The sequence below is a fragment of the Dermochelys coriacea genome, chromosome 2 (assembly GCF_009764565.3).
Source record: "Dermochelys coriacea isolate rDerCor1 chromosome 2, rDerCor1.pri.v4, whole genome shotgun sequence".
NCBI classification, from domain to species: Eukaryota; Metazoa; Chordata; order Testudines; family Dermochelyidae; genus Dermochelys; species Dermochelys coriacea.
The window spans coordinates 271,559,232-271,577,842 of record NC_050069.1 but is presented as its reverse complement, the minus strand read 5'-3'; the positions used below and the strand labels follow the sequence as shown (position 1 = coordinate 271,577,842).

The 18,611-nt window shown below is 62.0% G+C and overlaps 1 protein-coding gene across 1 annotated transcript in view; it reads left to right on the top strand.

The window, feature by feature from the left end:
* KCNH2 (potassium voltage-gated channel subfamily H member 2) overlaps nucleotides 1-18,611 on the top strand; it is a 102,715-nt gene that overhangs the window by 28,401 nt on the left and 55,703 nt on the right. Inside the window, 5 exon segments of the mRNA XM_043507147.1 lie at nucleotides 4,071-4,102; nucleotides 4,104-4,158; nucleotides 4,161-4,223; nucleotides 5,847-6,290; nucleotides 10,227-10,441. Of these exon segments, the coding sequence (XP_043363082.1) occupies nucleotides 4,071-4,102; nucleotides 4,104-4,158; nucleotides 4,161-4,223; nucleotides 5,847-6,290; nucleotides 10,227-10,441 (809 nt within the window).

The window sequence follows — 18,611 nt, the reverse complement described above, 5'->3', positions numbered from 1 at the left end:
CTAGTGGAGGCTGTTGGGGAGGTGTCTGGGGTGAGAATGGTGGAGGGTGCCATGCTCCAGAACAGGGAATGGGCTGGCATGTGCTGGGGAGATGGAGGGGTACACAGGGGGCAGCAAGGGTCTCCATGGGGTGCAGGGCACAGGGATGGGCTGTGGGGCAGCTGGTAAGCCTGCAGAGCAGCGTGCTGCTGGAGGTTCCTAGTGGTCCGTGCGCTCAGTCTGTCTGTCAGTTGTCTCGGGGCCATGTACTTTGCGCGTCAGCCCCATGGGGCAGGCCCCTCTTTCTGCTCTTGGTTTGGGCGGTGCCTGGTGCAGCAGGGTCTTGCTCTGGGGCTGGGCTTGGGGATGCCAAGGTAATAGAAACAGTGACTCATGTCGGGCGGCGTGTGGGGTACCAGGCGTGGCTAGGGGCACTGTGCGGAGGAATGTGTGTGTGTGAGGGCAGCATGGGGAATTCTGGGCAAGTCTCCCCTGCCTGCCTCTGCATCCCAAGCAGCCTTGGAGGGGGTGTCCGAGCTGCCCAGTGCCACCCTGCCCCTGAGTGGCCGTGGGAGGGGCCCAGGAGGGGAGTGGCACTGGGGGCAGAGAGCAGCGTCTCCTCCCCGCCATTGTGGGATGGAGCAACTTTCTGGGCAGGAGCAAGGCTCGCAGGCTGCAGCACAATGGGGGTGGACGGACACGCCCAGGGCCCTGTCACGGCCTGTTGGCATGGGGTGCCAGGCTGGGTGCTCCGGAACCCCCTCTGACTGAAGTCAGGCAGGACCCCAGTGCACCGTGACTCCCCTTCTCAGCTTCGGCACTTCCTTGGTCCAGCCTTGGAGAGCTCAGTCCCCTGAGCTCCCCACAGCGCGTCCCCCTGGACGGGACATCTGGGGAGCCTCACAGGGCCCCACAGGGCCCTCCCCCCCACGCCGCAGCCAGCCGTGACTCCCAGCCAGCGTGCGACACCGACGGGTTATTAGTCGGGCGGAACCCAGCGTAGAACAGAGCTTGTCAGCACAGGGAACCGGCAATAACAGCCAAGTCCCATCCTGGTGGGGGGGATCCAGAGCCCTGGACTCTTCTCCCCCACCCTACCCCGAGTTCCAAACCAGACTGACCCCTTCCGAGTGCCCACCCTCAGTCATGCCCAGGTGCCCCTATTCCAGCTTTTGTGTCTTTCCTAGGCAAACAGGTCCCCTGGCCTGCACCTCTCACTCTGTTTTCCAACACCTCCAGCTGATTCTTGCAGAAGATGGGCAGCGGCCATCAGTTGCCAGCATAACAGAGTGTTGCAGTCATACCTGCCCTCTAGGGAGCTCTGCAATGATCACACACCCTTTATCACCCTTCCTAGGACACCTGAATAACACATAAGGGAAACTGAGGCCACCCAGTATTCAGACAAAACATTAAGAACATTCCCACTTCATGTCACATGCCCAGGGTCCCTGGGCATGGACAGACACATGCAGGGCTCCTGAGGATGGATGGACAGATGCACGCAGGGCTCCTGGGGCCAGACGGATGTGCACAAGCCCCCTGGGGTGTTCAGCCTGTTCCTATGATCTTTGCTTCTGGCTGTAGCCAGCCATATGGCCTCTGTCATGCCAGGCACAGTCCGCTCTGGCCAGGCAGGGCCCCCTCCAGCCAGATGCAGCCTTGCCCACCACTGCATGGCTGTGGTTGTGACTTTGGTTTGAGGTCTGGGGGGCAGTGGGGCTGTGCTGTGGGGCCATGGGAGCCTAGGGCTGGGGCAATGACAGAGCAGACAAGGGCCAGAGGGTGTGCGGGCTCCCTTCCCCATTAGCAGGGAGCTGGGCTTGGGCCAGCCGCAGAGGGGAGGCCATGCCCGTGGGGCTCCTGCTGGCCAGTGGTGACAGCGCCGGCATGCTGAGCAGCCGCCCTGCCAGAGGTGGGAGAGCTGAGAGTGCCCGGGGTGCCCTGCAGGCTGGGAGGGACCCAGCCGGGCTGCCTTGGCATGGCAGGAGGTCCCATCTGCCTAGCTGGGATATGTAACCAACCTCCCACGCTCACTGGCCTCCATTGGGGTGGGGGGGAAGCTGGCGCATCTGTGAGTGTGGAGGGCTTGATGGGGGGTTGGGCCAGCATGAAGCCAGCAATGGTAGGAGGGCAGCTGCTGTGTGTGCCCCCCAGCGATGCCCCCAGGCTCAGAGGGGATCAGAGCGGATTAGGATTTCCCGCTGCACTAAAGCGTGGATGGGAAGGAAACAAATCTGCCAGCGCAGGGAGGGGCCCATGTGTCTGGGCTAATCCCAGCCCCCTAGCCCCTGCTGGGACTCCCAGCCCCAGCCTGCCCAGCCTGTGGCTAATCCCCACGCTCAGCCCCCCAGTCCTGCCAGGACCCCTGGCCCCTGCATGCCCCATCCTGCAGCTAATTTCAGTCCCTCAGCCCCTGCTGGGACCCCTGGTCCCTGCATGCCCTGTCCTGTGGCTAATCCAAGCCCCCTACAGGGACCCCCGGCCCCAGCCTGCGGATAATCCCCATATCCAGCCCCTACAGGGACCCCCTGGCCCCGGCTTGCCCCAGCCTGCAGCTAATTCCCGCACCCAGACCCTGCTGGGGACCCCCGACCATGGCCTACCCATGCTCCTGATGTGGAGCCCCCTGGCTCCATGAGGACACCCATCTCCTGCTGCCCCAGGCACTCCCTCTGGGGCAGTGCGGGATGGGAGCTCGCCAAGCCGTCTCTCCAGCCTGCACCACGTGGCTGGCTGGGCTGGGATTCCCCGGTGGGCGGGAGCTGCCGAGCCAGCTGGTGCATTGTGTGCCGGGGCTCCCTGCCAGCCATACCCTTGCTGCCAGGCCAGGCGTGAGACAGGGGAACCCGTCCACTCCTTGCCCCCGCATGCTTTGGGTGCCTGGCAGAGGGGTTGGGCTGAGTGGCCATAAGCTGTAGGAGCCTCCTGCCCTGCCAGCTTTGTGCCAGGGACCAGCCCATGGTGCAGGCTAGTGGCCGTGCTCTGCAGCCACATCTGGGGTGAAGGAGCCTTCCCTGGCCCTGCGCTTTGGCAAGCTGGCAGGCAGGGGAGGGTGACCTGGCTGGGCCAGTCTGGGGCCCCCTGCAACCTGCAGCATCTGACCTGACTGCCCCTGCCACGTGTCCCTCTGGCAGAGCACAGCTGTGGCTGCCACTGGTGGCCTGTGCCCTGCCCTGCCCCCCGTCTACTCACTGTGCTCCCTCTCGGGGACACTGGCTCCCTCTGGCCCTGGGTCATGAGCAGCTGTTGAGTGCCCTCGCCTGTGTGAATGGGCTGGGATCTCTCCCTGGCCCTGGCTGGGCCAGTGGGGTGGGCGGAGCCCACGGCTGCCCAGGGCTGGCTGGGCGAGGGGTGAGATGCCCCATCGTCCATGGAGAGCTCGCAGCTGGGGGAGCCTCGTCTGCCGGATTAACGCAGCGGCTGTGAAAGTGCCTTGCGCGGCTTAAAGGCCCATCCAGGGCCCCACCCTGGCTGGTGCCTGACTGTGAGCAGGCCCTGCCCCCAGCCACAGCCTGCCCGGGGCACCCACTGGGCCCCCCTGCCCAGGGAGACAGTCCAGGCTGAGCCATCTCCAGGGGTCTGCCTGGAGATCTGCCCAAAGCGCCCCCTCCCGGTCCCCGAGAACAGCCCTCCATTGCGCCCTCTGGCCTTTCGGGGCCTGGGGCTGAGGGCAGGCAGGTGGGGGCTGCCAGAGCCCCATAGACAGGGGCTGCCCCTCTTCCCAGGGTCAGAGGCCTGTGTGTGCAGCCCCTGCAGTCGCCAGGCCTTTCCCTGCCAATTACAGGGCCCCCGGTCCAGCCGGCTCCCCCAGCTCCCCCATGGCCCCTCCCCCCCCACAGCCCATCAGCCTGATCCCCCAGTTGTTCCCTCCCAGGGGTCTCTGTGGTTCATGACACCGCCCCTCGCCCGGACTCTTGTTGGCTGGTTTTGGGGCTGGTGTCCGAGTGGGCAGGTCCGTGGTGCTGGCAGGGTTTCCTGGGGGAGGCTTCCTGGGCGCGGTGCGGGGGGCAGGCAGGAGAAGGCTCCAGGGGGGAAGCCGGGCTGTGCCACTGGCGGGGCTGGGACTGACCCTCTCGGTGCCCCCGCAGGCAGCTGTTTCCTGTGCCTGGTGGACGTGGTTGCCCGTGAAGAACGAGGATGGGGCTGTGATCATGTTCATCCTCAACTTCGAGCTGGTGTGGAGAAGGAGCTGCTGGGCTCCCGGCTAAGGAACACCAACCACTGGTGACCCCCGCCAACTGGTTCCTGCAGGTAGGCCCCATCAGCGCTCCATGGCCAGGGAGGGGAGAGACTCCATCCCCTCGTCACCTCTCGGGGGGGAACTGGGGCTACCACACCAATGGGTGCCTGTCCCACAGGGCACTGCCCGAGGCCTGGCACACTCCTGACACACACAGCTGGCACGTGCAGCCTGTGGACACCAGCGGTTCACTGTCCCATAGAACGGGCCCCCCCTTGCTGTGCCCCCAGCCAAGCCAGTCCTGGAGCTGGCTCCTCCCCAGCTCTTCACTCCAGCTCCAGCCAGGCCTTCAGTGGCTGGGAGGAGCAGAGCCCAGGGATGGGAGCTGCCCTGCTTGCAGTTTGAGCCCAGGGCTCTGGGGAGGCTGGCAGTGGGGCTATCCAACCCTTGCCTGCTCCCCACCTGGGCACAGGATTCTGGGGATGCCCTAGGGCTGGGCGTGTCCATGTTGCTGTCTGACCCCACGTGGGCCCTATGTCCTGGACTCCCAGGCCCTGGGCTCTCTTGGCTCCATACGGCCTCTGGGAGGAACCCCCGTCAGTGTGTGACAGCCCTTCTCGGGGTCCACTCTCCGGGTCAGGCCTCTGGCCCTGCTACCTCCTGGAAACGCCACCTCTCTGAGCCTCCAGCAGCCTGGCTCTGCTGTGGATCCCTCAGGGAACCCACCCCCAGAGGGAGCAATGCCCCCGCCCCAATCTCCCCACCCCTGAGGGAGCAATGCCTTCCATCTCCCTAGCCCCGAGGGAGCGATGCCCCCCGCCCCGATCTCTCCCTCTAGAGGGAGCGATGCCCCCCCTGCCCTGATCTGCCCCCCAGGGAGTGATTCTCCCCCCCGAGGGAGCGATACCCCCCCCGATCTTCCCCCTGAGGGAGCGATGTCCCCCCCCGATCTCCCCATCCCCAGAGGGAGTGATGCCCCCCCAATCTCCCCCCCCAGAGGGAGCGATTCCTTCCCTGATCTCCCCCGCCCCGAAGGAGCGATGCCCCCTCCAATCTCCCCATCCCCAGAGGGAGCGATGCTGCCCTGATCCCCACCCCCAGAGGGAGCAATGTCCCCCCGATCTCTCCTCTCCCCCCCCGATCTCTAGCCAGCAGCGACTCTTGGCCAGTCTCACACCGGAGGTTTATGGAGTGTCTGGACCCAGCCCGGGCAGTTCTCAGGGCCCTCAGCCTGGCATGTCTCACCCCGTCCAGCTGGGTCTGTCCCCGTCCCCATGGGCCCAGGCTGCTCCCTGTCCCAGCCCAGCCCCCTCCATCCAGCTGATCTGTATCCCCTCCCAGCTTTGTCTTCCATCCCAGGGCCCGTGGAGCCCCTCTCTCTTCTGTCCTTTGTCCCCCTCCCCACCCTCAAACCAGCTGATCAGGTCACTCGGCCCCTCTCTCCTCAGCCTTTTGTCCTCCCAGCCAGAACCGGCTGCTCCCTGTCATCAGTCGCGGGTCCCCCATCTACAGGCCATTTTCCGGGGTCCTGGCTGCTCTTTGAGGTCACACCTGGTTCCCTGCAACAGCAACCCCCCCCCACCCCCTCTTTACCCACACAGCACACAGGGAAACTGAGGCACACATGGTATTTATGCAAAGCACTAAGAACCGCCCCCCCCCCATCACCTCCTCTCCTTGACAGGGCGCAGCAAGTCCTTCAAGCTGAAGCTGCCGGCACTGCTGGCGCTCACGGCCAGCAAGCAGTCGCTGTCCCAGGGGGGCCCAGATGCCGTTATCGTGGACTTCTCCAAGCCCAGCAGTGAGTCAGGGGCCCCAGACGATGTCACATCCTCCCTGGATAACAGCTGCCCGGGCTCCCAGCCAGAGGAGCACAAGGCCCTGGTGGAGCTGGAGGAAGGGAGGGGCCCGCTTGGCGAGGCAAGCCTGGAGCCCCCCGTCACCCACTCATCACCCCGTGCCGACAGGGACCGCCTCCACCTGGACGCCTCCTTCTCCAACTGCAGCCTGTCGCGCAGCCGGTCCCGGGAGAGCTGCCACAGCGTGCGACGTGCATCATCCGTCGACGACATCGAGGCCATGAAGGGCGAGGGTGACAGGCGGGGGCAAAACCGCCATGGCAGTGCAGGTACCGGCACTGGCACGTGCTGGGCGGGGACAGGGCACCACCACCCGGGACAGGTACCGGCACATGCTGGGCAGGGACAGGGCACCGCCACCCGGCACAGGTACCGTCATGCGCTGGGCAGGGACAGGGCACCGCCACCTGGCACAGGTACCGGCACGCGCTGGGCAGGGACAGGGCACCGCCACCTGGCACAGGTACCGGCACGCGCTGGGCAGGGACAGGGCACCGCCACCCGGCACAGGTGATAGTAGTTGCTTTCAGGTAGTTGAAAGCAGCTATCAAATCCCCCCTCATTCTTCTCTTCCACAGACTAAACAATCCCAGTTCCCTCAGCCTCCCCTCATAAGTCATGTTCCAGTCCCCTCATCATTTTTGTTGCCCTCCGCTGGACGTTTTCCAATTTTTCCACATCCCTCTTGTCGTGTGGGGCCCAAAACTGGACACAGGACTTCAGATGAGGCCTCACCAATGTCGAATAGAGGGGAACAATCACGTCCCTCCATCTGCTGGCACTGCCCCTACTTATACCGCCCAAAATGACGTTAGCCTTCTTGGCAACAAGGGCACACTGTTGACTCATATCCAGCTTCTCGTCCACTGTAACCCCTGGGTCCTTTTCTCCAGAACTGCTGCCGAGCCATTCGGTCCCCAGCCTGTAGCCGTGCATGGGATTCTTTCGTCCTAAATGCAGGACTCTGCACTTGTCCTTGTTGAACCTCATCAGATTTCTTCTGGCCCAGTCCTCTAATTTGTCTAGGTCCCTCTGTATTTTATCCCTACCCTCCAGTATATCTTCCTCTCCTCCCAGTTTAGTGTCCTCTGCAAACTTGCTGAGGGTGCAATCCACGCCATCCTCCAGATCATTTATGAAGATATTGAACAAAACCAGCCCCAGGACCAACCCCTGGGGCACTCCACTTGATACCGGCTGCCAACTAGACATAGAGCCATTGATCTCTACCTGTTGAGCCCTGTGACGAAGTGGGAATGTTCTTAATGTTTTCTCTGAATAGTGTGTGGGTGCCTCAGTTTCCCCTATGCAGTTCTTAAGTATCTAGGGGGTGGGATAAGGGTATGTGATTGTTGCAGAGCCCTAGAGGGCAGGTGTGTGCAGGGGTCTGGACTCAGAGAATGGCCGACACCCTGTTTCCTGGCCACTGATGGCCTGGCCCTTCGAACAAAGGAATCAGGTGCCCTCCTGGCCTGGGAAAGGGACAAAGCCCAGAGGAGGGGGGGCTGGAGAGGGTTTCAGTTTGGGGCTGGCTGGGGAAATGGAGGGAGACTCAGCTGGGGCTGTGGCCTCCCTGCCCTCCAAGACAGACCTGACTGAGGGGTCCTGTTCTCTGTACCTACAAGCTCTGTTTTAGACCATGTTCCTGTTGTCTAATAAACCTTCTGTTTTGCTGGCTGGCTGAGAGTCTCGTCTGACTGCGGAGTTGGGGGGCAGGACCCTCTGGCTTCCCCAGGACCCCGCCTGGGGGGACTCACTGTGGGTGGTGCATGGTGTGAGAAGGGGATGCTGAATGCTCCGAGGTCAGCCCCAGGAAGGTGGAAGCCGTGTGAACTTCTTGCCCTGCAGACAGGCTGCTCCCAGAGAGGAGGGTCCCCCGGAGTCCTGACTGGCTTCATATGGAATAGTTCCAGAGCATTCCCCGGTAACGTCGTGACAAGCCTGACAATCTAGCCAGCTTTCTCTCCACCTTCTAGTCCATTCATCCAGCCCATACTTCTTTAACTTGCTGGCAAGAATACTGTGGGAGACTATGTCAAAAGCTTTGCTAAAGTCAAGGAACAACACGTCCACTGCTTTCCCCTCATCCATAGAGCCAGTTATCTCCTCATAGAAGGCAATTAGATCAGTCAGGCATGACTTGCCCTTGGTGAATCCATGCTGACTGTCCCCGATCACTTTCCTCTCCTCGAAGTGCTTCAGAATTGATTCCTTGAGGACCTGCTCCATGATTTTTCCAGGGACTGAGGTGAGGCTGACTGGCCTGTAGTTCCCAGGATCCTCCTTCTTCCCTTTTTTTAAAGATGGGCACTACATTAGCCTTTTTCCAGTCGTCCGGGACTTCCCCCGTTCGCCACGAGTTTTCAAGATAAGGCCAATGGCTCTGCAATCACATCCGCCAACTCCTTTAGCACTCTCAGATGCAGCGCATCCGGCCCCATGGACTTGTGCTCGTCCAGCTTTTCTAAATAGTCCGAACACTTCTTTCTCCACAGAGGGCTGGTCACCTCCTCCCCAGGCTGTGCTGCCCAGTGCAGTAGTCTGGGAGCTGACCTTGTTCGTGAAGACAGAGCCAAAAAAGCATAGAGTACATTAGCTTTTTCCACATCCTCTGTCACTAGGTTGCCTCCCTCATTCAGTAAGGGGACCACACTTTCCTTGACTTTCTTCTTGTTGCTAACATACCTGAAGAAACCCTTCTTGTTACTCTTGACATCTCTTGCGAGCTGCAACTCTGTCCTGGAGTCCCCGGGCGATGCTCTGGAACTGCTCTCTACGAAGCCAGGCAGGACTCTGGGGGAGTCTCCTCTCTGGGAGCAGCCTGTCTGCAGGACACACAGCTCAACCGGCTCCCCCCTTCCTGGGTCTGACCTCGGAGCATTCAGCATCCTCTGCCCCCCGTGCGCTTCCCACAGCAAGTCCGCCCAGGAGGGGTCCTGGGGAAGCCAGAGGGTCCTGCCCCCCAACTTCGCAGTCAGACGTGACTCTCAGCCAGCCAGGAAAAGAGAAGGTTTATTAGATGACAGGAACAGGATCTAAAACAGAGCTTGTAGGTGCAGAGAACAGGACCCCTCAGCTGGGCCCATTTTGGGGGGCAGTGAGCCAGACAACCCCGTCTGTACTTCACTCCTCGTCCCCAGCCAGCCCCAAACTGAAACCCTCTCCAGCCCCCCCTCCTCTGGGCTTTGTCCCTTTCCCGGGCCAGGAGGTCACCGGATTCCTTTGTTCTCCAACCCTTTAGCTCTCACCTTGCAGGGGGGAAGGGCCCAGGCCATCAGTGGCCAGGAAACAGGGTGTCGGCCATTCTCTGTGTGCAGACCCCTGCCCACACCTGCCCACTAGGGCTCTGCAACGATCATACACCCTTATCCCACCCCCTAGAGACTTAAGAACTGCATGGGGGAAACTGAGGCACCCACACAGTATTCAGAGAGAACATTAAGAACAGCCCCACTTCGTCACAAACTCCAAGTGTGATTTGGCCTTTCTGATTTCACTCCTGTACACCTGAGGAATATTTTTATGCTCTTCCGTCTGAAGGAGTATAGCAGGGACAGCAGTTACCTGTTCAGCCCCTGCCCCGTTAGCGCGTTGGGAACCATGCTATTAACTGGCTTGGGTCAGATGGACTCCCGTAATGAGGGGCCTCCTCGTCTGCCTCCGCCAGGACCCTGGCCCCCAGGGAGCAGGGCTATAGCCCCCAGATGGGGGGGGAAAAACGGGAAAAGTTTGACAGCTACTCACCACCTGTCCACTGGCACAGCTCTTCATCCAGAGCCCAGGCCAGCCTCCATAGCCTGCCTCTCAGCTGCACATCCAGCCCTGGGGCGTCGGCACGGGGTCAGTCCTGCCAAGATCGAGCCCCGGGGCGCTGGTACGGGTCTGTCCTGCCCACACCCAGCCCCAAGGCACTGGTACGGGTCTGTTCTGCCCACACCCAGCCCCGGGGCGCCAGCACAGGGCCTGTCCTGCTCACACCGAGCCCCAGGGGAGTTGGCACAGGGTCAGTGCCACCCACACCAAGCCCCGGGGGAGCTGGCACGGGGTCAGTCGTGCCCTCACTGAGCCCTGGGACATTGGCATGGGGCCCGTCTATGCCAGTGTCTCCTTGTTTCTCAGGCAGTTCCCAGAGCTGCTGCCTCCTGCAGAGGAGCTGGGCCCTGTGTGCCAGGCTGTCCCCGACCGTTGCGTCCTCTTGTCCTCAGGGGCCATGAACAACCTGCGCAGCAGCCTGCTGAACTCCACCTCGGACTCGGACCTGATGCGCTACCGCACCATCAGCAGGATCCCGCAGATCACACTCAACTTCGTGGACTTCAAGGCCGAGGCCTTCCTGACGTCGCCGTCCAGCGAGCGGGAGATCATCGCGCCCACCAAGCTGAAGGACCGGACGCACAATGTCACCGAAAAGGTCACCCAGGTGAGGCCCACTGGGGGCGCTTCCTGCTGGGAGCGGGGAGAGGAGCTTGTGGCCTCTCAGCCGAGGTCCCTGCCGAGCCCCTGCCCCATCCCCGCAGCCCCCACCCCCTGCTGAGCCCCCGCCCCGCTCCCAGCTCAGTGGGGCTGAGTTCTGGGGCACCCGGCGGGACAGGCTGATGCTAGCTGGGCTGGGCTCCAAGCAGCAGCCTTGCCAGGAGGCTGGGGGGCAGGGACTGCCAAGCCAGTGGGTGCTGGGGCAGTGCAGGAGGTTGCCCGGCGCGCTCCCAGTGGGGTATTTGCCTTGTGACGTGTGGCTGCCCGAGGGCTGGCTCCGTCTCTAGCTCGGGCGATGTGCTGCCGTGCTGTGCCTGCCCAGGGCTGGCATGGGCCCCATAGCAGCGGCTGCTCTGCTAGTGGAACAGGGCAGCAAGGTGCCTGGCAGAGGACAGCGGGGGGGGGGGGCCGAATGGCCGCCCTGGGGCCTGGCCGGGCAGGGTAGGGTATGCCAGGAGACTGGGTTCAGACTTGGTTTGCCTGGTGCTCAGCATGTTCCATGCACATCCCCTGCCTCCCCTGGGGCTGGGATCCAGGGTGTGATGCACAGGCCTGGGGGGTAACCAAGACCTCCCAGCGACCCCCCAGCTCAGCCAGGCCTCTTTGGGGCTGGGCACAGGGCTGTGGGATGGGCGATGGCGACCTCCTCTGCCTTCCAGAACACAGAGCCCACGGGGTGTGGGAGGGGGCTGCTGACTGCTCGACCTGGGGGCAGGGGGCTGCGTCTGGTGGGGGGAGGGGTGCCTCGGTTGGGCAGGGGGAGGTGGCTGGGCCCTGGGGCAGTGCTGCCAGAGCAGGTGTGTGTGGCTGGGAGCCAGAGCAGTGTCTGCAGCCACCTCCTCAAGGCTTGGCTGAGCCAGGCCTGGGGAGTGACCCAAAGAGATGCAGATACAGTGGACCATGGGCCAGGGGCTGAGTCAATGCTGGCCGCAATGCCTCAGGACAGCGCTGGGGGGCGCTGGGCCACAGGGAGTAGGGTGGGGGCTCGGCAGCGGGCGGGGGCTGCAGGGAGCGGGATGGGGGCTCGGCAGGGGGCGCTGGGCTGTGGGGAGTGGGGCGGGGGCTCAGCAGGGGGTGGGGGCTGCAGGGATGGGGCGGGGGCTCGGCAGGGGGCGCTGGGCTGTGGGGAGCGGGGCGGGGGCTCTGGGGGGGCGCTCTCAGTTGGCAGTCAGTGCTGGCGCCAGTGTGGTTCCCTGTGGACTGTGGGCAGACAGGGGCTCTGTGTGCGTCTCGTCCTCTGGGCGGCAAACCGTCGGCCTGGTTTTTAACGTTAAAACCCTGAAAAAGGAAGGAAGCGTTGGGTGGGCGCTGTGGGCCGAGGCCACGTGGGGCGTCGGGGAGAAGCTGTGACTGCACCTGCTGCCCATCGGGCTGGCACACGGCTCCTCGAGGAGGGAGCACAGACAGCGCAGGGTGGGGAGCGCCCAGGGAGGGGCATGGAGGGGCAGCATGCCCCAACATGTGTGTGCACATGCTGAGCGACACAGCAATACAGACAGGTGTGCTCCCACACGCGTGGCCGTCCTCCTGGGAATGCGTGTGCATGCTGCTAGCACACGCAGCCACACACGTCTGCATGTCCACCCACATGGGGACCCCCCCAGAGCTAACCCTGCTCCTGGGTACAGCCAGGGCCAGCTGCCTCTGGGGAAGGTGGTGAGCCCCCAGGCACCGGTGCGCTGCAGCAGGGCCCTGTACGCGCCCGTGGGGACCCAGCAGTGCCCTTGGGCAGTGGGCTCTTGCAGCCTGCCCTGGCGCTCCAGAGGAGGGCATGCTCCCCACAGGGCTAGGCTGGGCAAGCCCCCCCAGCACCCTCAACCCCTCCCCTCGTGCCACATGGGCTCCTTCCCCTCCAGCTGCTAAGGAGCGAAGCAGCCCCAGGGCCTTGGCAGTGACATTAATACCTGAACTGCTGCTAGCTCCCCCACCAGCTGGCGCTCACCGCCAGGCAGGGCAAGAGCAGTTATGGGCTTGTGTGGCTTGGCCATGCCCATCTCAGGGTGGGGCACTGGGCTGCAGAAGGCACAGCATGGCCTGGTGTGGTTGCATTTCAGTGGTAGGGGCCTACATGCAGCCTGGGACGTGCTTCAGGCCGGCCAGGGGACTGGCAGAGCTGGGCAGTCATCCGGAGACGTGGCACGGGGAGCCTCACATACTGGGAGCAGCGGGCAGCGGCCGGGCCAGGCCTGGGGGAGCAGAAGGCGGCAGCAAGGAGCAAGGTCTAGGGCAGCAGTGGGCAGCACGTGGAGCAGGGTGGAGGTGGCCTGGGGAGACTGGTGCCGGGCAGGGCGGGTGGAGCCGGGTGTCGGGCAGGGCAGAGGGAGCCGGGTGCCAGGCAGGGCAGAGGGAGCCGGATGCCGGGCAGGGAGCCAGGTGCTGGGCAGGGCAGAGTGAGCCGGGTGCTGGGCAGGGCAGAGGGAGCTGGGTGCCAGGCGGGGAGCCAGGTGCCGGGCAGGGCAGAGGGAGCCGGGTGCCGGGCAGGGCGCAGGGAGCTGGGTGCGGAGCACGGCGAAGCCCATGCGTAGCAGACGGTGCCGTGTGCAGGGCAGGGACGTTGTTGAGAGGATGCCACGAGCGGCTTTATGGCAGCTCTAACTCCTGGCACGGAACAGGGTGGGCGGACGGGTGGGGTGTGGGCACGGGGCTCCCAGACAGAGCCGTGAATCAGCTGCAGTGACAGCAGCCATACAAGCCAGCCCTCCATCCGCCTCCCTATGCCTGCAGCACTTGCTCAAGGTCACCGCGCTCTCGGACTAGCCACCGGGCGTGGCACACAGGGGAGGGTGCTGGCCTGGGCTGGACCCAGGGATGCCCGCTCTGCTACAGGGGAGGCAGCAGTGGGTGGGCTGGGATCCCCTTGCGCCTACAGCTGGGCTCACTCCATGTGTGTCTAGCCACGGCCCCTCTGGTGGGCCAGAGCACGGAGTGACGACGGAGAGCTGCGTGTCACCGGCCTGGCTCCCGGCATGCCACCGGGGTGTCCACCAGAGTCCACTGGCAGCTGGGGAGGGGCTGAGGCATGTGGGTGGGAGCTGGGGATCCAGAGCATTCACCACCCTCTGGGGCGGGGGGCTGGTTACATAGGGCTCCCCCCCAGTGCTGAGATCTGCCCCCCTGGGGTGGGGCAGGGGACTGGTTACACAGGGCTCCCCCCCAGTGCTGAGATCTGCCCCCCTGGGGTGGGGCAGGGGACTAGTTACACAGGAGCATGGGGACGGGAGAATCCCCCCACCCACGGGGTGCCTGTGGGGACCCCCTCCGAACACTGGCCCTGCGGGACGGGTGTGGTCTGTGGGGAGGCCCAAGGCCTGTGCCAGCGTATGGGTGCCACCGTGGGGCCGTGGGGGCAGTGATGAGTGATGGTGCCTGGCAGGGGGCTCTCTGGTCATTAGGAATGCGCGGCGTGTTCCTCGGCTGGGCTCTCCCGCCTGTCCCTGCACTCGCTGCCGGATGCCAGGGACATGGCGAGCTGCCTGCTCCTGGCGCTGGCGCAGGGAGAGTCAGCAGCATCAGCAATGGTCAGGGCTGGGGCGGGGTCTCCCGGGCATCCCAGGGCGCTCACCCCCTCCCCATGAGTGCTAGAATGGCGAGGTGGGGTGGGATTCAGGACGTCTGGGTTCCATCCCCATCCTGGGGGTTGGGGGGAAGTAGGGTCTGGTGGTTAGAGCAGGGGTGGGAGGGCTGCGAGTCAGGACGCTTGGGTTCAGCTCTGGGAGGAGATCGGGGTGAATGATGGCACAGGAGGAGGTGGGATGACTGGGAATCTGGACTCCTGGGTCCTCTTGGCAGCTCATCCTTTGCCTTGTTGGGTGACCTGGGGTGAGGACCATCCCTTCTCTGAGCCTCAGTTTCCCATGAGCAGGAGAACTTGGGACGGGGGCTCGGATGCTGTGACAGGCCTGGTGGGGAGGGGCAGCCAGCAGCCTGTGAGCCAGGGGGAAGGCGGGGGACGGGAAAGTGCAAGCCCCAATGCAGAGGGGGAGGGCGGGGGGCAGGGCAGGCCCCTCCCCGTGGGTGGGCACAGGGGCGGGCAGGCCAGCGCTGCTCTTCCATCTGTCAGTGTGAGCGGAGAGCCCAGCTGCGCTGCTTGGAGCTCCGGGCTGCCCTGGCTCAGGACCCGGCATGTGGCCGGGTGCTGGCAGCAGGATGGGACGTGGAGGGGAACGGGGATATGAACACACAATGCGGGGGGCCCAGATCTGAGAGCCCCCAGCACCTGCCATGTCCCAGGGCAGGAAGGACAGTGGCACGCAGCCCGAGGGCGACCACAAGAACACTCGGGTGCGCCGTGCCGTCCGCATCTCCAGTCTGGTGGCACAGGAGGTAGGCAAGGTGGGCATGGGGATGGGGCAGAGGCATAGGGGCTGGGGAATGGGGTAGGGGCATGGGGAAGGCGGGGCAGGGGACAGGACAGGCAGGGACTGGGGCACAAAGAAGGGGCAGGGGCTGGGGCACAGGGCAGGAGCACGGGGATAGGACAGGCTGGGGCACGGGGTAGGGGCATGGGGATGGGGCAGGCAGGAGCTGGGGAATGGAGTAGGGGCATGGGGATGGGATGGGGGCTGGGGTGGGCAGGGCTGGGGCATAGGGAAGGGGCTGGGGGACAGGAGGGCAGGGCTGTGGCAGGGGGCTGGGGGCTCAGGCTAGTGGAGGGCCAGCAGCCCTGGCCCTGGGGACCAGCAGTGTGGGGCTAACAGGGCTGGGCCAGTGGGCCCCATGAAGCCCCAGGGATGGAGTTGCCATGACGACAGGGGTTCTCTGGGGGGGGACAAACATCCTCCCTTCCCCCACATCCTGCCCCAGATGGCTTGATCTAGATTTACAGCAGGCTGGATTGAGTGGCATTGGCTTTAGCACATAGCAGACAGGAGCATTTTATACCCCTGAGCGCCCCCCCACAGTGCCCTCCCAGCCCTGCTCCCCTCCCCCTGCAGAGCCCGGCATCCTCAACCGCTCCTCCCAACTGCCCCCCAAGGCCTGCTCCCCTCCCCCTGCAGAGCCCAGCACCCCCTGACAGCCCCCCTCACTGCCTCTCCAAGCTCTGCACCCCTCCCCCTCCTGAGCCTGGTACTCCCTTACTGCCCATCCCCGCTGCCCCCCAAAGCCCTGCACCCCTCTCCCTGCAGAGCCCAGCACCCCATGACCTCCCCTCCCCACTGCCCCCCGTAAGGGTGGGGTTGCCAGGGAGCAGGGTTTTGGTGTTGGAGGTGGCTGGATGTCACTGCATCCTCCTGGTGCTGGGGGTGGCATGTGTCAAGGGAATGGCCTGGCCGTGATTTGGGGGGTTGCTGGGTTCACATTTCAAAATCTGTGTCCCAGCAGGTGTTGTGTGGTCGGTGGTGTTCGGTATTGGTGTAACCATGAGTGTTGGGTGTCCACGCTCCTGATGGGTATCTGAGTCTCTCTCTGTGAGTGCTGGCTGCCCCTGCAGTTGGTGATGGGTGTCTGTGTGCCTTTGGGTGATGGGTGTCACTGGGGTGCTGGGTATCTGTGCCTGGGAGTTCTGGCTGTCACAGCAGGTGTTGAGTATCTGTGCGCCTGCAGGTGCTGGGTGTCCCTGCGGGTACTGGGTGCCTGTGTGCCTGTGGGTCTGGGTATCACTGCAGGTATTGGGTGCCTCTGTGTCCATGGTTGCTGGGTGTCACCATGGGTGTTGGGTATCTGAGTGCTTGTGGGTGCTGGGTGTCTCTGTGGGTTTATGGTATCTTTGTGCCCATGAGTGCTGGGTATCACTGTGGGTGTTGGGTTATGTGATGGGGCAAGGTCAGATGGCTATAGGAAAAAGGTTGGAGACAGATATATTAGTAGGGTGACCAAACAGCAAGTGTGAAAAATCGGGAAGGGAGTGGGGGGTAATAGGAGCCTATATAAGAAAAATACCCAAAATTCGGGACTGTTCCTATAAAATCGGAACATCTGGTCACCCTATATATTAGCCCCAGGCTAAATAAATCCCTGTTACCAGGGTAAGCAAATGGCAGTTGCTCCAGGTCAATTAAGACACCTGGGTCCAACTAAGAGCCTTCCAGAAAGCAGTGAAGACAGCTAGGTTGATTGGGACACCTGAAGCCAATCTGGGGTTGGCTGAAACTAGTTAAAAGCCTCCCAGTTAGTCAGGTGGGGGCAATGCTGGTTCTGGTGGGACCCCTCAGAGAGTGCCGATTCAGGACAAACTGCTTCAAGCAGGGCAGTTACAGTCCCAGGCTGGGGTTTCTGTGCACACCAAGGCAAACCCAACCAGCCAAACAGAGAGGACTTTGGTCTCACCCCACTGGCTAACCAGAAGTCACACAAGCAATTCCCTCAGACACTCCAGTTTCCCAGTATCACCACCAGGGCCACTCATCATGGGGATGAATGGTTATGAAAACCAATACCCCAGTAAAAGAAAAGAGGTTCTCTCGATCCCAAAGGAGCAAGCCCCAGACCCAGGTCAATATACAAATCAGATCTTACCCACAAATCACGCTGTTGCCAACCCTTTAGAATCTAAAATCCAAAGGTTTATTCATAAAAGGAAAAAGATGTAGATGAGAGCTAGAATTGGTTACATGGAATCAATGACATACAGTGATGGCAAAGTTCTTGGTTCAGGCTTGCAGCAGTGATGGAATAAACGGCAGGTTCAAATCCAGTCTCTGGAGAACATCCCCAGCTGGGATGGGTCATTCAGTCCTTGGTTCAAAGCTTCAGTGTAGCAAAGTTCCTCCAGAGGTAAGAAGCAGGATTGAAGACAAGATGGAGGAGCTGCCGCAGCTTTTTATGGTCTCTTGCCGTGTGGTCTCTGCTTTCTTTGTCCCAAGGACAAGCTGCCCATCCCATGGCCTGGAAACACCTCAGAGTTCTGTCCATAGGCAGGTCCCTGCATGCGTGGCTGAGTCCCAAGGCCCGTCTGCCTTCTCTCAACGGGTCAGTTGTGTAGCTGATGGTCCTTAATGGGCCATCAATCAGGCTAGGCAGAGCTGACACCAACTTGTCTGGCGTGTCACTCAGATGCACGGCACAAGTTTGAAATACAAACAGTATAGAGCCAATATTCATAATTTTAACGACAAAAATGATACACACACACAGCCAGCATCATCATAACCAGCAAACCATAACCTTGTCTTAGATACTTCATTTGACCCCCTTTGTACAAGATTTGGTGCCACTACAGGACCTTGGTTGCAACAATGATCTATATGGTCCCAGTTTATGTCAATAAAGTCACAGTGTGTCAGGATCGGTAAGAGGAAGCCTTGCTGCTGGAGAAACTAGGCAGCACAAACCCTAATTGGCACAAGGGAGGAGCCCCTGAGATAAGAATAAAGTAGATGGTGAGGAAGCAGGGGGGCTGCTGCAGGGAAGTGGCCCAGGGAATTGTACCCGTCCTGTTTTAAAGTCAGCTACCAAGGGTTGCTGCTATTAGGATCCCTGAGCTGGAACCCAGAGTAGAGGGTGGGCCTGGGCTCCCCCTTTTCCTCCCCTCCGATGAATCACAGAGACTGTGAAGCAACAGAGACTGTGCAAAGGAGGGTTGCTTCTTCCCACCTCCCTTGCTGGCTTATGATGAAAATGGCTCAGTAGGCTGTGACCTTCACCCCTAGAGGAAGAAGGGTTACATGGAAGGTCACAGTGAGTCTCTGAGGCTAGCATAATCTGCCTGAAGCATGGGACCCACTGAGACAAGGTCGGAACTTTGCCAGAACTGGTGTCAGGAGTGGGATCATTATTCACAGTGTGATGGAAGAAAGAGGTTAAAAAAAAAAAAGGGTGCACTGGTGTTTTTGGGTTTTGTTTTGTACCATGATGGAGAAGGTGGTGCGAACTCTGGTGCAAGCCACAGTGTCCCAAACTCTGGTGCAAGCCACGGTGGCCCAGCAGGCTTCTATCCAGGTTCAGGAAATGGCGCAACAGGAGTCCATGCGGCTACAGCAGGAAACCAACCAATTATTAATGGGCCAGGTGACCCAAGATCGTGCCCTCTTGCGAGAGGTAATGGACCAGTTGAAAATCCTCACCACCCAGGCCTGGGGGTCTGACGGGACGCGAATCCTGAGGGCCACTGGTTGTCTGCCAAAGATGACATCAGAAGATGATTTAGAGGCATATCTCCTCTCATTCGAAAGGTCTGC